At 40.4% G+C, this 22,912-nt stretch overlaps 1 protein-coding gene across 2 annotated transcripts; it reads right to left on the bottom strand.

Moving 5' to 3' along the window:
• Positions 1-4,779: 4,779 nt before the first annotated feature.
• Positions 4,780-11,633, bottom strand: DMP1 (dentin matrix acidic phosphoprotein 1). Of its 2 annotated transcripts, XM_068542035.1 has the most exons (5): positions 11,580-11,633; positions 11,045-11,092; positions 8,474-8,506; positions 8,244-8,291; positions 4,780-6,183 (listed from the first exon to the last, which is right to left on the bottom strand). In XM_068542035.1, the coding sequence occupies exons 1-5, from the start codon at positions 11,631-11,633 to the stop codon at positions 4,813-4,815; spliced, it is 1,554 nt and encodes a 517-aa protein (XP_068398136.1). In that variant the 3' UTR covers positions 4,780-4,812. The 2 variants fall into 2 exon arrangements, with proteins under 2 accessions (XP_068398136.1, XP_068398137.1); XM_068542036.1 differs by lacking the exon at positions 8,244-8,291.
• Positions 11,634-22,912: the final 11,279 nt, after the last annotated feature.

Below are 22,912 nucleotides of genomic sequence, written 5' to 3'. Positions count from 1 at the left end.
TACATACAATCCAGAATCTAAATATACTTGGACTGCAAAGGAACTATATGGTTTAAAATTTTACTTTGAGAAAATTTATTTTCATGATGTGTTCTATATCAACATTTAAGAAGTTTAAAATTTGTATTCATTTGATCAAAAAGATATTTTATGATAGACTATCTTCCTTTATACAAGCTTTAGCTATGATATGCAAGTGATGTATAGCAAGTGATGCATGTAATATGAATCATGCTATACTCTCAACACTATTCCTCAGCACTGACTTGGGCTTTTCCAGAACACAGTAGTTCCACAGAACAATGTTCAGACAGATCTTATATGATTGTCAGTGTTATTTCCTTTATTTAATTGAATAGATTCTGGCAGCTTAGGCATGGACTCCTTTGAGAATCTGATGAAAATCGTGGATCCTCTACTCAAGTATATCAACGATTTAGCAAATAATTTTAGGGGCGTTAGAAACACCTTGCCCCATGAAGCCCAGTTTCAGAGTGTCTTGATTTCCCCCCTGTCTTCCACAGAAGCCTGGGAAAGTATAGATAAAATCACCAATCCCTCTCTCTGGGACCCACCAATGGAATTCCTGGAGCTCTGGCCCAAGGCGGACACCTAGCACAGGACCTGAAGCGTACTGATGCTAAATGATGTTAGTTCCCTGGTGTTTCAAAGCTCCTTTGCTCCCTGTAAGAACTCCTTGGTGTGCTGACATAGGTGAAAGTAAACAAATAAAATTATTGTTAATTAAAAAAAAAAAAAAAAGAATTCCTTGGTGGTCCATGCATTCCCCTTGGTATTAGTGTTGCTTCTCCCATCTTCACCAACATGAATCACAACCAGAGCCTTGGTGGTTGACTTGATCATTCCCATGACATTAACGCCGCTCCTCCTTTTGGCATGGACACGGACCTTCTCCCCATCAGTGGGATGTTTCTCAATCTTTTTGCTCACCCAGCATCCGAAGCACCTTCTTACATATATTACCTCTTTATACGTTTGGATGAGAGACAAAATTCACCTTGTGATGTTGAAACTGAAAACGCAAGATACTTTCTCTCTAGGGCTCCTTGTAACTATTGCGTGGGCACTTAGTATAGGCTCTGACAGGTTTATGCATCTGCCACAAACTTTGAATTGAGAGCTAGTGATAGAACACAGCAGGGTCCGTGGAGAATGGTCTCTGGCAGCAGTGACATCTGGGATCTGCAGTACCGGTGTTATTGTAATAGTACCAGTGTTACTGTAATAGTACCAGTGTTACTGTAATAGTACCAGTGCTACTGTAATAGTACCAGTGTTACTGTAATAGTACCGGTGTTACTGTAATAGTACCGGTGTTATGGTGTTACTGTAATAGTACCAGTGTTACTGTAATAGTACCGGTGTTACTGTAATAGTACCGGTGTTACTGTAATAGTACCGGTGTTATTGTAATAGTACCAGTGTTATTGTAATAGTACCAGTGTTACCGGCAGCATCCAGAGTCATTACCAGTGGGAACAGCAGTACAAGCCACGGTGTCTTGTGCTTTGTAGTAGAATCAGTGGCTTCCAGGCTGAATGAGTTCTCCTGCATATTAAGCCATGTTTCCTAAAGCCTTCAGTATAAGCTTCCTCTTTTGGACACCAATATTCCTAGCTTCTCCAGCAGCACTATGATATTTCCTTGTACAAAATCTTCAGTAGAAATCTTCACTGTGACATAGATCTACATGGGAAACTTTGTGGGAAATAAGAATGAATTTCTCCACTGAAAGGGGCAGGTCTAGGAAAATAAGCCATTAGAAAATGACTGAGAGGCTCTTGGGTTCTTTCCATGCTGAGAGCAAGCAGAGAATATAGCATTTCCTTTACTTATATTTCAAGCAGATAAGGCCATAATCGTATACTCATGAATCTTATTCCACGGCTTGAAACTTTCAGTGGTTCATCATCAAACTGAAACGGAAGCAGGCTCTGTCATTTTTTGGATTTTAAACTAGAATAATTAACTTAGCTTTTCTGTGTTTCATTTGCTCTTCTTTATTTTTTATATATTTTTAAAGGGGTAGAGAGTATGTAATATCCATGAAAGATGTTTGTGATATGTATGATATATAATACATGAAAACCTGGTGCCAGAAAGGCACTCCGTAAAAATGAAGTTTATTCTCCTTAATCTGGCATTCAGAGGCCTTCACTTTAGATCACGATCTGCCTTTCCAATCTCTTCTCTTATCACTTCCCTTCCCTCTTCCTCTCTTCCAAATGCTTTGGTGACACCAGATTTTTAAAATCATACCTTAATGTGCCATAAACAATTCCATATATCTACTCCTCTGTTCTCTCTGCTTGGAATGTGCTTCTCCCCTGTTTTCTTTTTCCACTCTCCAAGGTCCACCTATGTTGTCCAGTACTTCCTCCACTTAGCTGTTAAGTTAGCCAGTGTTCCGAGGTTATATGACCTAAGTTCATGAGTCTGACTTCATTAGGCTTTTTGGTTGCAAGGAACAAAGATGTCAGAAAGGTGGGTGTATTGTAAGGATACAGGTGGCACTTAAGAGGAAAGAATGTCACAGGGATCCAAGAAGGCCTGACAGGCAATAGGAGAGTCAGGATCCAAGCATGAGAGGAAGAGGATTACGATTTACCCCCCAGCATCAGGAGTTCAATAATCTTCAGTTTTGTGCTCCACCATTAATGGACTTAAGCTTTCTCCTTATTCCTGCTTCTCTGTATTTTCCCGTCTGTTTTTGTTCAGACCACTTTCTGACATCTCTCTCCCTAAATATCCAAATTTACAGAGAGGGAAAATCAGATTAGACCCCAAGCCACCATCGTTGTTGTTCAGGCAGAGCCTTTGTGCCACGCCTCCTCTGAGGCTGCTGGCCGACTTCCCTTGGGTTTGGTGCTCGTCCCACACCATCACCTGTGGTGAGGCGGGGCATTTGAGTGGCTAGAACCTGGTCACCTATGTCTCAAGCAACCAGGAGATCTGTGCATGGGCAGTTCTCCTCAGAAGACACTGTGGGTTGGTAGGAATCTGTAGGTTAATAAAGCCAGGTAAGTAATCCAGAGAGTCAGAGAACCCAAATGTAGGTGTGCAGATGGGCTACTTCAGAATCTCCTGGGATCCTTTTTAAAACACAGAACTTGGGGTTTCACTCCAGATCCACTGAATTAAAATCTGAAGGGAGAGGATTAGAGAACTATATATATTTTATCTCCTCAAGAGACCATAGCTTTGACGTTATGAGGGAACAGAGCTATGTGAAAGATGGGAAGGGTCAGGCTGAAGGTTAGGAAGTCTTCTTGATTCTCTGAATGAATTTGTAGGGGAATTTTGATGTGCTCTAGTGGCAGTGTGTGTGAAAACACATTTGAAAAGTGGAAGCGCTGAGGTGAGGTAGTTTCCTTCAAAGAAATACAGTGTAAGGAATGTGTATCCCTGTAGTTTCCAGAGTTTACACTTATGACTCAGAGACACCAGGAAGAACTAATGTTAAACCCAAACACCATGAACTTTTGGCATGGCCTTATATAAAAGCTGAGAGCTTGCTTCCTTTTTTTAACCTTATCTATAACAGGTATATTTAGTGAAATATCATAAGCAGCATGTAAAGTAACTTTATCAAAATGCTGCCAGAAGTATAAATAAAATCAAATTTTCAGGAAATAATTTAAGAAAATCTTTTGTTTTAATGGGAGAAAGCTAATAGACTATTTTGCAATGTTTTAAAGGAAGAGTCGTTTCATATAAATATATCCTAAAAATTGACATCCCTATAAAAAATAAGCACATACTTCTTCTGGATATTATTATCTTTATTACAAAACAAATATTTTATGTTGAGGTAACATTTCAAAGGGTATTCGGCAAAAATCATTTGAATTCTATACACACAATTTTGCTACGTGCGACACAGGCAGAGGACTCTGAGAACAGGTTTTCTAACATTGCACATAGACTGATCTTAGAAAAAATTAAGCTGAAAGTTGTCTATTTAAAGAGGAATTTTCTTTTTCCATGCTCCCCAACCCATTCCTCCACATCACCAGTGGTCAGGGAGGTGATTCTCACTGGAGTTCCACAAAAAACATTGAAAAGGATCAATTAATTGAAAAAAAAAGTTTTACTTATCCAAAACACCTCACTGTGCCATAATTTGAAAGTGTTTTCACAAACTAAATATTTATTCATACAGGATTTTCTATTGCTTATACCAAGAATAAATAGAATTGTCTTGTCTTAAATGGAGAAATCCTATGCAATGCTCCAACTCCAGTGTCTTTTCTGCTGTGAAGCCTTCTCTGATTCTCTAAGGCAAAGTTGGTCCCCGCTCTGTGCTCCCATATGTTCTGTTCATACCTGTGTTATAGGACTCACCCCACTGGATAGTAGTAATTCTTGCTTCCGTCATATGTATCCCTCTTTAGCTTTATTTATCCCTCCAGAAGCTCGTCAGGAGCAAGAAACAAGTCTGAAGCTTCTTTATATCCCCAGCACCTAGCACAGTGCCTGGTACCTCACGGAATCTCAATAACTGTGTGTTAGGTTAATGAGTTAGGAACTATTTCAGCTGTGAAGCTATAATGCACATCTTTCCTTGCTTCGGGTCTCACTGAGGGTATTCTAGTGAAATTCCCCGTTATTGAAACCTCTATGGTTTGGTGACATCCTAGAAAGAAGTATAATGTCCAGTATTTCCTTTCATAAAGGAATGGTCTCTGGTTATTCTTCTGATACAAACATCAATAAATTACAGTTATAATGATCTCCCTAGTCTCCAGCCCCCACGACACCTGGTGCGAGAGGCACCGAGGAGCGCCCGCACTAATAGCCGTCCTGGCAGTCATTGTCATCTTGATCCCCGATGGGTTTGTTGTGATAAGCATCGACTGTTAATCTTCTGCTTTCCATCTCAGTGTTTTTGGACTGGATTTCTTCCTCGCTGCTTGATGTGCTCTCGGTTGAGCTGCTCTCTTCTTTTGATTTGCTGCTGTCCTGAGAATCGCTGCCCTGCTCTTCCTCAGACGGGCTGTCCTGGCTTTCCTGGCTCTGGCTCTCTGTTGAGGCGCTGGGAGACCAGGGGCCCTCCTGGCTGGAACTGTTCTCCTCTTCAGTGGACTCCGGGCTTTCCTCCGAGGATCTGGTGCTCTCACTGGATTCGCTGTCAGTTTGCTCCTCTCTGGATTTGCTCTCTGAACTGGAGGGTTTATCCAAGCTGTCCTCTTCACTGGAGTCACTAGCTTCCTGTTCTTTTGAGTGACTGGTAACGTTATTGGGGTTGTCACCCCTGGACTCACTCACTACCTCTTCCTGAGATTCACTGCTGTTTTCTTGAGAAGGCAGGTCAACCTCTTGACTAGACTCACTGCTGGGGTCTTGGCCATGCTGACTGTCTTCTGGGGACCGATTCTCCTCGCTCTCTTGTTGAGAGTCACTCTTGCTGTGTTCCCTGGATTGGCTGAGACCAGCCTCTTTGGAGTCGGGGTGTTCTGTGGAGTCACTCCTGCTTTCTTCCATTGTGTTGCTACCATCAGGCTCACCTCTGCCATCTTCCTCGGAGATGCGAGACGATCTGAAGAATTTCCTACTGGGATACCTCACTGATGGGCTTTCACCAGAATCCTGAGCGCTTGCTTGCTCCTTTTTGTTCCCTCTCGAATCTTTTGACTTGAGGCTGGCACTGCTTATTCTGGAATTGCTTCTCTCACTCCTGAAGGTGTCCGGGTCATTGCTCTGCATTCCTTCGTCGTCAAACTCAGAGCCATCCCCGTGGCTACTAACCCCCTCACTGTCGCCTCCCACCCAGAGCTCTTCACTCTCGCTGTCTGGAGTGGAGTCGCCTCCCTCAGGCCTGCTGGGCCCCTCGTCCTCACTGCCGAAGTCCCTGCTCTCACTGGTGGTGTCTTGGGCGCTGTCTTCCCCCTGTGGGACACTCTCCTCCGCGGATCGTGTGGTGTCAGAGGACTCCTCATCACTTCCGAGTCTGGAGTTCCCTCCTCGCCTCTCTTCAGGTCCTGGGCCATTGTCATCATCAGCCAAGGTGTCATCTCCACTCTCGTCTTCATCGTCATCTTTATCATCTCCTTCTTTCCCTCCACTCCTAGAAAGGCCACCAGCTGGTCTATGAATGTATTGCTGATGATCAAGGCCCAGGCCCTCCTCTGATTCAGTGCTGTCGCTGGAGTCTTCATTTACCTGGAGTTTGGGGTTAACAGACATGGTTAGTACCCCAGGAGCTGCTCTCAAGGGTGTTATTTAATGCCCATCTAGGCTCTTTTTGCTTTCTTCTTCCTATGTCCCTCATCAAAGCCATGTTCAATTTTATGGCTCAGTAACGTTTCAACCAGGGGTTAAAAAGGAAGGAAGAACAGTTGAAAGTCAAGTCATTCCATTTTACACAGGCACAGTTCACTTAATGCTGCAAAAATTTTCTCAAAACTTTTATAGAAATCACATTTATGGAACTCAATATTTAAGTGGGAGTCCTTAAAGGATACTTTTGGAGAATTTTTTGTAAATTAAAGAATTGGTTTATAATACTCACTCATCAAGTTGTTTGGTTTAAAACAGAGTTTTTTAAAATACTGGGTGATTTTTAAAATGACTCAAATTTTTTTTTCTAATCAACTCTGGGGGAAAAAAATGTATTAGGGCAGGCGGATGAAACCTTTCGCTAAAATGAAAGTATAATATTGTAGTAAGGTATAAATCTCACCAAAACCATGTTTAGACCTCATTTGCACAGGCAGAGAGCTGCCTGTAGAAGGCTTAGCTGAAAGCCTGTAACTAGTGTGACCACCAAGGCAGCTTAGTTCTAAGTGTGAGCTCAGAGAGGTGATTCCCCAGAAGTAAAACAATTGGATGCTCTACTCAGATAAGGAGGGATAGTGAATCTTCATTCATTACGCTCTGGAAAAATCTGCTCTCTCTACCATATCCTATGACAGAACATTCTTGCCAACTTTTTTTTTTTTTTTTCCCCACATGTCCCTACTCATCAATGTCTGAGTTTCCAGTCAGGACTACAGGGTGATGACACCTTTTCCCATCACTAGCGTTTACACTGATCCATTGGAACTGAGCATCTATTTAGTTTTCCTAACCTCGATAGGCACATACTGCACCCCTCCCAAGGTGCTGTCATCATCTGAGAGCCCAGAGAACACTGAGGCAGTAAATCACAGCGTCCCCAGAAAAGAGCATTTCCCCAATTCTACGCTTATAAATCTGTAAAATGTTCCTCTGACAATCTTTAGTAAATAGTGGTAAAAAGCCTAAATTCATTTTCCAACTCTGATTGAGTATAGAATGCAACATGGGTCAAAGTTTCAGGGAGAAACCTGGTTCCTAGAATGTCTGGAGCCCCTCGGGGTTGAGGTTGGTCAAAATGATAGGACAGATAAGAAAGCAGTGACACTGTCTTAGAAAAATGAAAAGAATAAGGAGGAGGAGGAGGAGGGGGAGGAGGAGGAGGAGGGGGGGGAGGAGGAGAGGGGGGAAGGGAGAGGGAAGATGGGGAAGGGAAAGAGGATAAGAAGAGGAAGCTGCCAAGTTTTCTATTAAAGTGATACAAGCTAAGTCAGCTTTCCCCTCTCCCAGGGCCACAGATGAGACGATTTTAAAGATGTCTTTACTAAAGCGTGAAATCACTTTCACACTCTTACCATCATCTCAGGCCATTTGGAAAGTAGTAAATCCAAACCACAAGCGATTGATGTGCGTTCTATTTTTTTCTTTATTCAGGAATTACAAACATGAAGCAGCTGTCTCCTTAAAGGTTCCTCAGGCCTCTCCTATTCTCTCCTCGAACAGGATTCTGGGCACAGAGGTGGTCACCAGGCCCAGCAGGCATCTCACGTTAACCAGAACTCTTTGCTGGATCTGAACTGCTCCAATTGTAAAACCAACATTTGAGATTTATGAGTGAGCTATTCCTTGTCTTACAGAGTCTATGACCGTGTGTGTGTGTGTGTGTGTGTGTGTGTGTGTGTGTGTGTGTGTTCTCTTTAACTAGAGGGACATTTAGGGCCACAGTGTCTATCATCTGGCCCCAGTGATAAATATGGAATGAAGAGCATGTCTACCTCTGAATTCTCCCACTCATTTTTCCCTTCCTATTTTACGGGACAATTTAGCCAGCATAACCAAAGGTTAGAAAATATTATATTTAGAATGGTCACTAGGTAATTTAATCTAACATCATTTCCTTTGATTCCTAAGTAGCCTGGAAAGTTAAGAAAGGTTTGTTTAATTACCTGTTCCTCTGAGCTAACTTTATTTTCTTCTGATGACTCACTTCTCTTCTAAAAAGAAAAAAAAAATGTTTATTTTTCATGTTCATAATTCCTGAATAAAGAAAAAAATAGGACACCCATCAATCGCTTGTGGTTTGGACTTACTACTTTCCAAATAGCCTGAGATGATGATAAGAGTGTGAAAGTGATTTCATGAGACGTTTATGATAAAAAATCAGTGATATAGTTACCAAAGGTGGTGTTGGTGTCTGAGCCAAATGACCCTGTAAAGAAGGAAGGAAGACAAGTTACTCTTTCACAGATGGATCATATCATTGCAAACATTTAGGATAATATTAGGGTTTTTTTAGTATATTGATATATATTTTGTATTCACATGAATATTAATGCTATTTTATAATGCAATGGCTAAAAAATGAATGTCAGATGACCAGTGGCCTGAAAAGACCTTGTGATATAAAAAACCTGGAAGATTTTTGTATTTCCAATACTTAGACAAAAATACAATTTCTTTGAAGAAAAATATACAGCCTAGAGGAAATGTAAGAGAGGAAAAACAGCCCTGGAACTCACAAACCCAGATTTAAGTCTCAGCTCCTTGGCTTAGGTTTTAGCCCTGAAAACTGTCTTGATGCTAGCACTGAAATTCATGTGTTCCAGGAAACATCTAGCCTCAGGTAAACCGCGATGGTTGGTCACTCTATGTGAATTTGCACAATTCACTTCACCTATCTGGTGTCAGTTTCTTATTCGTAAATTAACAATATTAGCAACCACTGTGCTTATTGCACATGGTTGCTGTGAGGATGAAATTGGCTAATGCCTATGGAAGCATCTTGAAAAGTATTCAGTATGATATAAGCTGAAGAAGTGATCCGTTTAGAGAACATCTACTTTATAAAATTCAATAGCGGACAAAACTGAATTGAAAAAGCCATTAAACCTTTCTTGAGTCACATAAGATCACCAAAATAACAAATGCTAAATCTGAAACTTAGTCATAGTTCTGATTTATTTCACTTTCTTTAATCTGATGAGAACTCTAAGAATGCCTGTACCACCTCTGGTGCCCTCTCCCCATCTACTCTCCCCCTCCCCTTGAACATGACGAAATCCCAAATCCCATGTGGCTCAAAGCCACTGAGCAATGGGTATGAAGACCCAAGGTGCAGAGTAGAGCAGAGGGTAGCTGCTGTCAGCATGTCTTCAACAAGCCTCTCAGCGATGCTGGGCCGGGATAGCTCCTAGAGGAAGGGCCTGTCATCACTTAAAGTCTTTGCCCTGTGACACTGCAGCAAGCACCATGGCAGACTCTACCCCAGTCACTTAGCATCTGGAATTAGGAATGGAAGGGAGCAAGACATTGGTATTTTTCTCATGCCAAGGCTAGACTTGAGAACACAGTGTGTTTGGGGTACTCAGGCTGAATGAAAGAAGGGATCCACCGCAGCTGCTTTTAAATAAACCAGCCTAAGGACGTTCCTGATGAAAGTTCATGTAAGAAATCCTGCAATATCTATTCCAGCCTCAAGCAGGGGCAGGACCCCATCTCAGGCCTCTGACATTATCTGGCCATCACTAATAGCATTGTGCCCTAGCTGTGTCATACGTAAAAGCCAGCAGGAAACAAGGTAATGAAAAAACATTCTGATTTAGGTTGAGATTTTAACCCTTACTCCTAGAGTCAGTCCTTTATATCCATGGGTTCCACATCCACGGATTCAGCCAAACTCACATCAAAAATATTTTTAAGGAAAGAAAGAAAGAAAGAAAGAAAGAAAGAAAGAAAGAAAGAAAGAAAGAAAGAAACCTCCAGAAGTTTCCAAAAGGCAAAACTTGTATTTGCTGCACTCCAGCAAATATTTACATGGCATTTACATTGTATTAGGTATTATAAGTAATCTAGAGATAATTTAAAGTACACATGAGGATGTATGCAGGTTACATGCAAATACTACATCATTTTATATAAGGGCCTTGAGCATCCATGGATCTTGGTATCCGAGGGGGTCCTGGAACTAATGCCCTGCGGATACAGAGTGACAATTATAGTTCCAGTCTTGAAAAGCTACTGACTTCCTAGACCTGACCCATTCCCAAGAGGGATGTAACACCCCAGTAAAGAATATGAATTCTGGAGTCAGAGCGACCTGGGTTCAAAGTCTGGCTCTAACACTAATTAACCACATAATCTAGACAGACTAGGTTACTCTCTGTGTCTCAACACAGAAAATACAACACCTAATTCACTAGGGGTACTGTGAAGATTGAGAAAGTTAATACATGCAAAACACACAGAACCGTGTCTGGCAGTGGTTGTTGAGCTATTGAGAGTTAATAAAGATTGGGTTATTCAGAGCCAACACTCAATAAACATTAGCTATCATTCCGAAGACTAGCATTCTCTCATTCTTCTTTCTCTTCTCACCTTCCGGGACTTGATCTCCTAACCTCCTGCCTACCAGACAACTGATAAAACAGATTTCTAGTGCTAATCCTTCAAGGACAATCTTTGTTCACTGTCATCCATCCCCTTGCGCTACTATACAGACCAACCACAAAAATAAAGCTAGAGGAAAAAAATGCTTCCTCACCAAACTATACTATTAAGTTGGAGTTGAAGCATTATATGAACTACATTTTCTTATAAGAACCAGAAATTATAGCCCTTACTCCCTATATCTTAGGTTATTAATGTGTTCATTAAGTCATTAGTAGTTTCAACATTTGCAATGAAGCCATCTTGGTTATACTAATAACATATTAAAATAAAAATATTTCAAAAAAACTTTTCTACTCACCTTCCATTCTTCAGAACTCTTAGATTCAGTATTTTGATCCCTGGCAACCTAGAAAATTCAGCACAGGTGGTCGGCCCACAGAAATTTCCAAAGCAGCAGCTATTAACACTTCACATACTTGGGAGTGGTATTAGTCAAATTTTAGCATGCATCAGAATCACCTGGAGGCCTTGTTAAGCCACAGATTGCTGTGCCCTATCCCTGGAGAGTCTGGTTTAGTCGGTGTGATGGGGGACCTAAGAACTTACATTTCTAACAAGGTCTTAGTTGGTGCTGATACTACTGGTCTGGGGAATGACGCTTTGAGAACCACTGCTCATGAGGAAGAAACATGAGTAGCCTAACTATATGAACGGCAACTGAACAGAACAAGGAATTATTCAGATGATATTTTAAAGAAAAGAACTTCCTAAGAAGCTACATTTTCATCTGACTGGAACATACACACAGCCAGTTTGGCCTATAGCCAATGCAATTTGTGCAGTTTTAGGTATAAACAGTTTTTTTTTTCATGCATCCCTACCCTGATACTTACTGGGAGAGCACGGGACAATCCCCACAAGAACATAAGCAGGATGCTGGTCTTCATTGCTGGGTATGTCACCTCTACCTGTGATGAAAGACAGAAGACGCTTTTCTCCACCCTCAAGAAATATAGAAGCTTCAACTTTTTAACACCTTCTATTAAAAAAAATAAACTCATCCAAATGTCCATCAACTGAAGAATGGATAAACAAAATGCACTATATCCATACAGTGGAGTAGTATTCAGCCATAAAAAGGAATGGAGTACTGATGCATGCTACAAAGTAGAGGAACCTTGCAAACATTATACTGAATGAAAGAAGCCAGACACAAAAGACCACATATTGCATGATTCCATTCATATGAAAAATCCACAATAGGCAAATCTATAGGGACAGAAAGTAAGTGTTTGCCCGGGGCTGGAGGATATGAGCTGAAGGGGTGACGACTAAGGGGTGAATTTTGAACATAATGAAAATGTTCTAAAGCTGACTTTGGTGAAGGCGGAATAACTCTTGTGAATATATGAAAAACCATTGAATGGTATACTTCAAACGGGTGAGGTATATGATGTGTGAATTATATTTCAATAAAGCTGTTTTTAAAAAACCTCACTCCTAAGAGCTAAATTGAAAACTTTTCAATGAGGAGCTCTGTAAACACTTCTTCACTAACACATAAACTATGACAAATGGAGGAAAAGTTAAGAAAAAGCAATAGAGAAATTTCTGACCATTCACTTTTTTTATTTTTAACATCTTTATTGGAGTATAATTGCTTTACAATGGTGTGCTAGTTTCTGCTTTATACCAAAGTGAATCAGCTATACATATACATATATCCCCATATCCCCTCCCTCTTGCGTCTCCCTCCCACCCTCTCTATCCCACCCCTCTAGGTGGTCCCAAAGCACCGAGCTGATCTCCCTGTGCTATGCGGCTGCTTCCCACTAGCTATCTAATGTGGCAGAACAGACTGGCAAATATCTTCCGACCAAAAAACTACATTTATTGATACCATTGATACCATTGATACCATTGATAGGTGGTGGGCATTTGTCTTCACACACACATGGCTCCTCATTCACGTTTATAACCACATAATAACGTCTAGACAAAATAGCTTGGTTTTGCATTTTTTTCTTCATCTTCAAGAGATGCATTATGGCAGGCTTCACATTACAGCTCCAGAAAGCATTTAATATCCTCTGTGCTACTTCTAGTCATACATTATACATGATTATGCTAAATTTTTAAAGCGTCATTCACAATACTGAAGGATTCAGGGAAGATTAGAGGTTTGGGATACACTTGTGAATCACACTGAGAGAAACCTGCCAAATCAAACTGTATTTTCCTGGAGGGTGGCTTCATTTCACACTTCAAGAACTGGTGGTTTGGAAAACAATTTGTTCCATATCTAAAAATAGACATCCTAGATGCTAATGTAAAAAGTTGTTGAAATGATTTAAAAGGAAAATAATTCGCCCTGCACTCGTAAGCCCTGGGGCTGCCCTAACAGACTTGTCAGATGGACATCCGTATACTCTGTGGAAAATCCTGCTGGCTGATTTCAGACTTCACTTTTGCTGATTGGTGTCTTTTTTTTTTTTTTTTTTCTTTAACTTTTGGATTTATTTATTTATTTATTTATTTATTTATTTATTTATTTATTTATTTATTTATTTATTTTTGGCTGTGTTGGGTCTTCGTTTTCTGTGCGAGGGCTTTCTCTAGTTGCGGCGCGCGGGGGCCACTCTTCATCGCGGTGCGCGGGCCTCTCACCGTCGCGGCCTCTCTCGTTGCGGGGCACGGGCTCCAGACGCGCAGGCTCAGTAGTTGTGGCCCACGGGTCCAGTTGCTCCGCGGCACGTGGGATCTTCCCAGACCGGGGCTCGAACCCGTGTCCCCTGCATGGGCAGGCGGACTCTCAACCACTGCGCCACCAGGGAAGCCCCTGATTTGTGTCTTTAAATGTTAAGTGTATACTATGCCAGTGACAAAAGATCTAAGCCAGAGATCCCCAACCTTGGTTGTATATCAGTATCAGCTGGGGAGATTTAAAGCAATACCAGTGCACAAACCCACCACGGGGTAATAAATCAGTTCACTGGGTGTGGGAGCAAGCGTGGGTTTGTTTTCAAGGTGCTCCAAATGATTTTAACCTCTGATCTAAGAAATAATAATACCTTGCTCCATAATGCCTGAATACACTGAATAAACATTGGGCTCAAGAAGTCACCTAATCTTATTTTTTTTATTTATTCAAGAAAACAATAGAAACCCTAAGATAAGACTGAGAAGGTTCCTCATTTCTACCTTCATAAAGCTCAAATGGTCCAATAGAGCCTCTCCTCCTGTATCTTGAGTGTCATTCCTCGTCAACATAGCTATTCTTTGTGTTATTTTCTTTATTCTAATCCAGCATACTTCGTATCAGTCCTTGTGTGTTGATATTATTTTTATTTCTTTTTCAAATCTTTCCCCTAATATCAACAGAGAAGACATATGAAAATGTTCAGCTGCCCCTAAAACAAGCCTAATTCAACAGATATTACTTCTGAAGGAAACCAGAATATCTCATCCCAAAATATGCCTCTTTGACATTAAAAATTATCTTGAGCTGAAGGTACTTGAGAAACTGCAGATGCAAGAAGGGTGCTCTGATCTTCCTTCTTTTTCCCGGAAGCAGGAGATAAATCTCCCACGTGAAATGTGCCCTCCCTCTCCCAGGAGGAGGGAAGACCTTCTCATCACCAGAGATGGAGTCAAGGCCGAGGGAAATCCCTGCAAACAAATCAGTTAAACTAACCCGATCTTCCAGGTTACTTCTCCACAATCTGCTGCCCCTGTGTCTTGTCAATCCTTCACAAATGTATTGTTTCTTTGCCTAAAAGGTGTAAAATCTTCCACTCCGGTCACTTCTTCACGTCCTCATTCTCTCGTGAAGGTGCCCATGTACATGTAAAAATTTTAATAAAACTTGTATGCTTTTCTCCAGTTCATCTGTCTTCTGCCAGTTTAATTCTTAGGCTCGGCCAGAGACCCCAAGAGGACAGAGGAAAATTTTTCCTCCCCTACACTTCCCTTTAGTTCCCATAATCAAAACATTTTCTTTTAAGAAGTTCTCAGGTTCATTTCTTAGGGAAAGGAAAGTTTCTCCCAAATATGACACTCTCAAAATAACTGTGTACCAATGGTTTTGGCTTCATAGGTCAAATAATCATGCGGTGTCTCACATTTTCATTTTCAAAGTGAAATTTGAATAGAGTGATAATCTCATGGTGCTCTAAAACCCAGCAAATGTTCCAAGAATTCAACGAATATTGAGTTCTCCTCTTGTATTTTCTTTTGCTTCTCTCTTATCTAAATAACAAAAAAATACTCTACACCAATGAATGTTGTGTGTTTTATGAAGGAAGTGTGTGCTTCCAGTGTTCAGTTTCTCAGGGGTGTAATATTATGAAACATAAGGAAGATGCAGTGACTCGTTCGTGCTTCTAGAAATAACATTTAGCACCCTGACTCAAAGTCATAATTTTCCAAGTAGAAGTCTGGCAAACTAAAATGAAATACAGCCTGAGGTCCCGAGAGAGCTGATGTTGCCAACCATAGAACATAGTCTGCCATCAAGCATTACAGAAAGTCAGAGCTCAAACACTATACGTATTAGGTTTTCAATTAGTATTTTTGATAAGAATAATTATACTTGTGTGAAGTGTATTCCAAATGAGAGCTCCAAACTTTCATAAGCTTTTTACCTACCACCCCAAAAAGAGTAGAAGCAGATATGCAGTAGCCCTATTCTGAGTAATAAATGAGCAAAATAGCTACAAGCCTAAAAGATGAGTCCAGAACCCTAAGTTCTTCTTCAGTGATTGGTAAATGTCGTTTCTACATTGCACGTGCTGTCATTCTACAATGAGAACATGTAACAGAAGGAAATCAACAACCTCAATTTGAGTTCCACCCGTATGGAAGGCAATGTGGGTATCAGAGCTTTTCAACCTTTATGAGTTGTTCTCCCAGAATTGAAAAGATCCAAAGTGTTTAGGATCTGGAGAAGTGGATTGCAGTCCCTTCTCTCTCTGGCCACCCTCAAGTGTAGCCAGAACTTCTTTGTGCTCTCAAGTAAGAGACCTTGTTCCAGAACTTCCTCAGAGTCAATATTCACTTTTAAAGTATATATTCTCTTTTATGTAAACTAAAATGAAAGAGGTAGGCTAAAGGAAGGAAATGAAAAACTTGAAAAATCATAAGCTCAATTTATCATGCTTAGTTTGCTTATTTTTGACTTCATGTTGTTATCCTTAATAATACTAATGAATAATATATCCATTTATTAGCAGTCAATAAATAGCTGTTGAGAACATCTTATGTGCCAGGCACTGCTCTAGCTGCTTGAGTATACAACAATGTGTAATAATGATAATATGCTTGTCTTACAAAAGCAAAATTACCCAGAGCCCAAGTAACCAGAACCTTCATTAGCTAGGATTTGTTTCTTTATTACTCTTCGAAAATAAAGTGGAATTTGGCCAGGACATGAATTCTATCACAAATTCAGAAAACCAAATAAATAAATCAATAAAAATTTCCAAACATTCCAATTGTAATTGTCTTGAGGTCAGTTATAATCAATCTCAATTTCCAAACATTCCAATTGTAATTGTCTTGAGGTCAGTTATAATCAATCTCAATCAATCGCTTTCAACCACAGTAAAATAACTCCTAGGTGTCCCCAAATTAAATATAGATGTAGGAGGACACACAGCATCTGAGACACATTGGTCCACATCACCATTGGGGATCTCTAGCGGACTAACACCGTTAGAAAATTGTTTGTTTGTTTAAACATTTTAACCAACCAGATCGAAGTAGCATAGTCTACTTGGCTCTCAGTTAAACAGAAAGTATGGGTCACCAGAAGTTACAGCTCTTGAAGAAGAGGAGTGCCTGAAGTGTTGCTATTACACGTGGGATCTTCTAGATGTCATGCAGAAAGCATTGCCTGACCACAGCTCCCACTCTGCTGTGGAAGACAGACACTTCTGATATAGATGAAGAAATGGAATAAATGCAGCAAATAAAAATACACATGGGCAGGAGTATATATACTCCTAAGTCTTCTACACTAGGAAAGGTTTTTTAAAAGACAGTTATATTCAACATTTACTGACCTCTGACTGTATGCAAGGCATCATGCTAACATGAATACCCAGCCAGACAATAGAAAAGCAGTATAATTATCACAGCCATGGTTTGTTTCAGAAGTCTTAACATCTCCTTTCAGCTACTCAGTTCTCAGGAATATTATTGGATGAAAAGCATTATCTGATTTTCAACTTAAGAGACCATATTTACAAAGTTCTGCCAGTCTAGTTTAGATTCTTTTATAACATCTTGTAGGCCATGAGCATACCTATATCCATAAAATCTAAATGTAAAAGCTGTATTTGTTTTGACAATTAAAGCAAAACTTCAGAATGACCTTCCATCTGCCACCTAATTAGTAAAATTTCCCTTTCAGAATACCATGCAGAGATCTAATTAAAGTATTACTGAGAAGAGCACCTGTCTCTATTGACTTAGCCTGTCATTTTAATGTCATTATTTACTGTGGCATAAACAACTGGAACAAAATGGAATCGTTTTTACCCAAGGCACAGCTCTCCCCATCTTTCTCTGCACGACATAATGCCGCTCAACATGTACACATGCTTAATATTTTCCAAACAACACAGCAGAAGTCATTTAAAAAAATTAAACAACGAGAACGTCTTACCTTCTTCAGTTTCACAAAGACTTTGCCCCAAATGTCTCAACAATCAGGCTGATGTTCTCACAGGGGAAATCTGTGACAATGAAGCCACTCTTGTGTTGAGGTTCTGAACACTTCTCTGATGGTGCAGGAATTTAAACTCTGCTTCGGCTCTTCCCAGCCAATCAGCTGCGGCCTGGGGGTGACTGACATCACAAGGTGTGACCGGGACTCCAGTACACCCACACTTCCTCCAGCTTACAGAAGCAGATTTTCCCTAAAAAGCTCTTGTGGTTCCCAAATGACTAGACTAGTTTCAATTAAATTGAAGATCTTCCTAAAGCTTTATTTTGATTTCTAAATATATGTCATTCACATCCATGCAGGCTTATGAGCATTATAAACAATGACAATATCTTCCACCCACTGGCAGATCCCAGCAGACACAGGGATGGGAAAAGGAGAGTCAAAGAGTAGGTAGAAAGTTTCCTGTTAATGTACATTTCCAGGCTGCGCACGAAGAACCTACTAAAATACTAGATTTGCCTAAATTGTTGGTGTTGAGAAGATGGGCCTTCATTCTTGCCCTTTTCATCTTTTAACAACTTCCATTACTCACCTCCTTTTCCTCTCATCTCCCTACCCTCCTATACACACAAAGGTCCAAAATTCTTACTAATCTAACAAAGTAGCCCCTTACAGAATTCTGTGGTGATTGCAAATGTTAAAGCACCTCCTTAAGTAACTTTCATTTTTAATTGAAAATAATTTAAATCCAGCACTTCATTACTCCCCTCAACTGCCTGCCACATTTTGGTTTTAACGCTGGTGACTCTGAAATCAGTATTGGATTAAAAGAAAGACTATTTGGGCAGCATCCGGAGAAACCAATTTCCAAGGGACTTTCTGCCATTCCTGAAAAAGTAATGAAATGAATAAAATAGTATTGACCAGGACTCTTCAGGGAGTGTGCTGAAAGTTGTGTAGGGAGCTGGAAGTGAGGTGGGCAGCTCCCAAGGAGCATGCTCAAGTAACAGTAGAAAGACCACTGGACAAATATTTAAAGAATATAAGCCACCTGAATTTAACTTCCTCAAGAGTGGGGATGTTTGCTTTAATTACTGGTGTATATTGTCCGAATATCTAGGTGCCTGGGTCATAATAAACACTCAATAAACAGTTTTATGAATGAATGAGTGGCTTTTAAATTGGCCAGACTATTAGCTTGCCTGCGGTACCCACATGATTCACTCTGACTTTTTTTGAAAGAGTTATGATTGTTGGAAATTTTAATTGATGTTCCTACCAACCTGGTTCTGGAGAATTGGGTTGCCCAGCGTTATCCAGGAAACTAACATCTAACTCACGGGTTTTTAACTTTCTCACTGTGAGCTGCGATGAGGCTGGGGCAGAAAATGTGGAGAGGAGAGTCTATTTTCATACAGGGCTGATTAAAAGACCAAAGTTCATAGGCGGAAGCTATAAATTCCCTATGTTCTGTTCTGGTTCTGAATTACACTTCCTGGTGGTTTCATAGGTCTTGACTGAGGTCTATCCTAGAAGAAACTTATAATCTAACGTCAGAGCGGATTCTGGGAAGGTTTTGGCAAAGGCTGTTACAGGACGTTGTTTTAGGATCTCTCCAAATTCCCACATAAAAACAGACAGAACAACTAGATAACAAGACTGAAAACCATGGACAACATGTACAACAAAACTAAATGTTTTAGTCCTATTGCTGCCTTAAAAACCATTTCACTACTTTATGTATTAAAACAACTATTTTGTTATCTCTCATAGCTAGGGCTGCAGTCATCTGGGGACTCAACTGAAACAGAATATTCAATATCGCTCTCATATGGTTGTTTCTGGGGAGCTGGAACGGTTATTCTGAGCACTTTAGTTCTCCCTCCCATGGCCTCTCCTTGTGGCTTGGCCTTTTCACGTGGTGGCTGGAGTCCAAGAGCTGCCCGAATGTCACTGTCTCCGTATTCTAATGGTCAAATCAATCACAGGGCCATCCCAGATTCAGAAGGAGAAATCGTCTCTATCTTTTGATGTGAAGAGCAGAATGAATGTACAGGGGGCAGAGGAAATGTTGAGGCCATTTTAGAGATCGGTTACCACACTACATGACAGGTTGTAGCCACAAACTCCAAACAAAGTGGCTGAGGACAAGACACCAACTGCCACAATTCCTACATCGTCTGTGCAGGACTAAGCAGAGGGAAGCAAAAGGACATCTGATGGACATGCGAACAGGAAACACCAACATAGTCAATAATTGTTGCTGGTAGGTGCGAAGGGAACATAATAAAATCTGAAAGATCTGGAGCAGTCTAGCCCCTAAAAATTCTCAAAACAGACACCACAGCTGCCTTCCAGGACAGACCCACATAGAGGAGAAATTGCTGGGAGTGGAATAAAAATTTCACAGAATAGGTAAAGTAAAGGAGGCACGAATAAGTGTGGGAGAAGGAAATGGAAACAGCAAGTCTTAGAAAGAAAGCTGCTACGTTTTTTTTTTAAATTAATTAATTTATTTATTTTTGGCTGTGTTGGGTCTTTGTTTCTGTGCGAGGGCTTTCTCCAGTTGTGGCAAGCGGGGGCCACTCTTCATCGCGGTGCGCGGGCCTCTCGCTATCGCGGCCTCTCTTGTTGCAGAGCACAGGCTCCAGACGCGCAGGCTCAGCAATTGTGGCTCACGGGCCTTGTTGCTCCGCGGCATGTGGGATCTTCCCAGACCAGGGCTCGAACCCGTGTCCCCTGCATTAGCAGGCAGATTCTCAACCACTGCGCCACCAGGGAAGCCCTACATTTTTTAACACAATATGAGAACAAGAGAAGAGGGTGAAAGCTACCCTGAGCTATACCTCCTTCCAAAAGTTCAGGAAAACCAATTTCATATGAAAACAGCGAAAAGCTATGAAGTTTAGATTAGAGCAGGAAACAAACAACCTTACAGACAATGAAAGCATGCTGAGAATATATCAACACCGTGACTTTCTATTTTAAAAATAGCAAAAAGACATTATGAAAATGGCACAATAGATGAAAAACAACATAAATAGAAATTAGAATAATTCAGAAATTATTGAAAGTCATGAAAAATTTGAAATAAGAGAAAAATTTTGAAAATGAAGACTAAACTAAAAGGAACAAAAGAGGGAATAAACACAACAGATAATTCCTTAAGAGAACTAGAAGGCAAAAAAAAAGAGGAAAATGTTTTAAATTTAAAAGAAATGAGGGGGACCTTCAAAATGGCAGAAGAGTAAGACATGGAGATCACCTTCCTCCCCACAAATACATCAAAAATACATCTACATGTGGAACAACTCCTACAGAACACCAACTGAACACTGGCAGAAAACCTCAGACTTCCAAAAAGGAAACGATTAAAATGTCCACAAAACTTCACACCCCCATGCAATATAAAGCAAGCCATGTGGCTGACAGGGTCTTGGTGGTCCGGCTGGGTGTCAGGCCTGAGGCTCTGAGGTGGGAGAGCCAAGATCAGGACATAGGTCCACCAGAGACCTCCCGGCTCCATGCAATATCAAACGGCAAAAGCTCTCCCAGAGATCTCCATCTCAATACTAAGACCCAGCTCCACTCAACAGCCAGCAAGCTACAGTGCTGGACACCCTATGCCAAACAACTAGCAAGACAGGAACAAAAACCAACCCATTAGCAGAGAGGCTGCCTAAAATGATAATAACGTCCCAGTCACCCCAAAACACAGCACCAAACTTGGTGCTGCCCACCAGAAAGACAAGATCCAGCCTCATCCACCAGAACACAGGCACCAGTCCCCTCCAGCAGGAAGCCTACACAACCCACTGAACCAAACTTAGCCACTGGGGGCAGTCACCAAAAACAATGGGAACTACAAACCTGCAGCCTGCGAAAAGGAGATCCCAAACACAGTAAGTGAAGCAAAGTGAGAAGACAGAGAAACACATAGCAGATGAAGGAGCAAGGTAAAAACCCACCAGACAAACAAATGAAGAGGAAATAGGCAGTCTACCTGGAAAAGAAATCAGAGTAATGATAGTAAAGATGATCCAAAATCTTGGAAATAGAACGGAGAAAATACAGGAAATGTTTAACAAGGAGAACTAAAGAGCAAACAATGATGCACAACACAATAAATGAAATTAAAAATTCTCTAGAAAGAATCAGTAGCAGAATAACCGAGGCAGAAGAACGGATAAGTGACCTGGAAGTTAAAATAGTGGAAATAACTACCTTAGAGCAGAATAAAGAAAAAAGAATGAAAAGAATTGAGGACAGTCTCAGAGACCTCTGGGACAACATTAAATGCACCAACATTCAAATTACAGGGGTCCCAGAAGAAGAAGAGAAAAAGAAAGGGACTGAGAAAATATTTGCAGAGATTATAGTTGAAAACTTCCCTCATACGGGAAAGGAAATAGTCAATTAAATCCAGGAAGTGCAGAGAGTCCCACAGAGGATAAGTCCAAGGAGAAACACGCCAAGACACATATTAATCAAACTATCAAAAATTAAATACAAAGAAAAAATATTAAAAGCAGCAATGGAAAAACAACAAATAACATACAAGGGAATCCCCATAAGATTAACAGTTGATCTTTCAGCAGAAACTCTGCAAACCAGAAGGGAGTGGCAGGACATATTTAAAGTGATGAAAGGGAAAAACCTACAACCAAGATTACTCTACCCAGCAAACATCTCATCCAGATTTGACGGAGAAATTAAAACCTTTACAGACAAGCAAAAGCTAAGAGAATTCAGTACCACCAAACCAGCTTTACAACAAATGCTAAAGGAACTTCTCTAGACAGGAAACACAAGAGAAGGAAAAAACCTACAAAAACAAACCCAAAACAATTAAGAAAATGGTAATAGGAGCATACATATCAATAATTACCTTAAATGTAAATGGATTAAATGCTCCAACCAAAAGAGATAGACTGACTGAATGGATACAAAAACAAGACCCATATATATGCTCTCTACAAGAGACCCACTTCAGACCTAGGGACACATACAGACTGAAAGTGAGAGGATAGAAAAAGATATTGCATGCAAATGGAAATCAAAAGAAAGCTGGAGTAGCAATTCTCATATCAGACAAAATAGATTTTAAAGCAAAGACTATTATAAGAAACAAAGAAGGACACTACATAATGATCAAGGGATCAATACAAGAAGAAGATATAACAACTGTAAATATTTATGCACCCAACATAGGAGCATTTCGATACATAAGGCAAATGTTAACAGCCATAAAAGATGAAATTGACAGTAATGCAATCATAGTACGGGACTTTAACACCCCACTTTCACCAAGGGACAGATCACCCAAAATGAAAATAAATAAGGAAACACAAGCTTTAAATGATACCTTAAGCAAAATGGACTTAATTGATATTTACAGGACATTCCATCCAAAAACAACAGAATACACTTTCTTTTCAACTGTTCATGGAACGTTCTCCAGGATAGATCACATCTTGGGTCACAAATCAAGCCTTGGTAAATTTAAGAAAATTAACAAAAAACCCCAAAATTTAGAAGAAGGAAAGAAATCATAAA

This window comes from Eschrichtius robustus, chromosome 4 (genome assembly GCF_028021215.1).
Source record: "Eschrichtius robustus isolate mEscRob2 chromosome 4, mEscRob2.pri, whole genome shotgun sequence".
NCBI classification, from domain to species: domain Eukaryota; kingdom Metazoa; phylum Chordata; class Mammalia; order Artiodactyla; family Eschrichtiidae; genus Eschrichtius; species Eschrichtius robustus.
The sequence above is the reverse complement of the archived record's forward strand: the minus strand, read 5'-3'. Positions and strand labels throughout refer to the sequence as shown.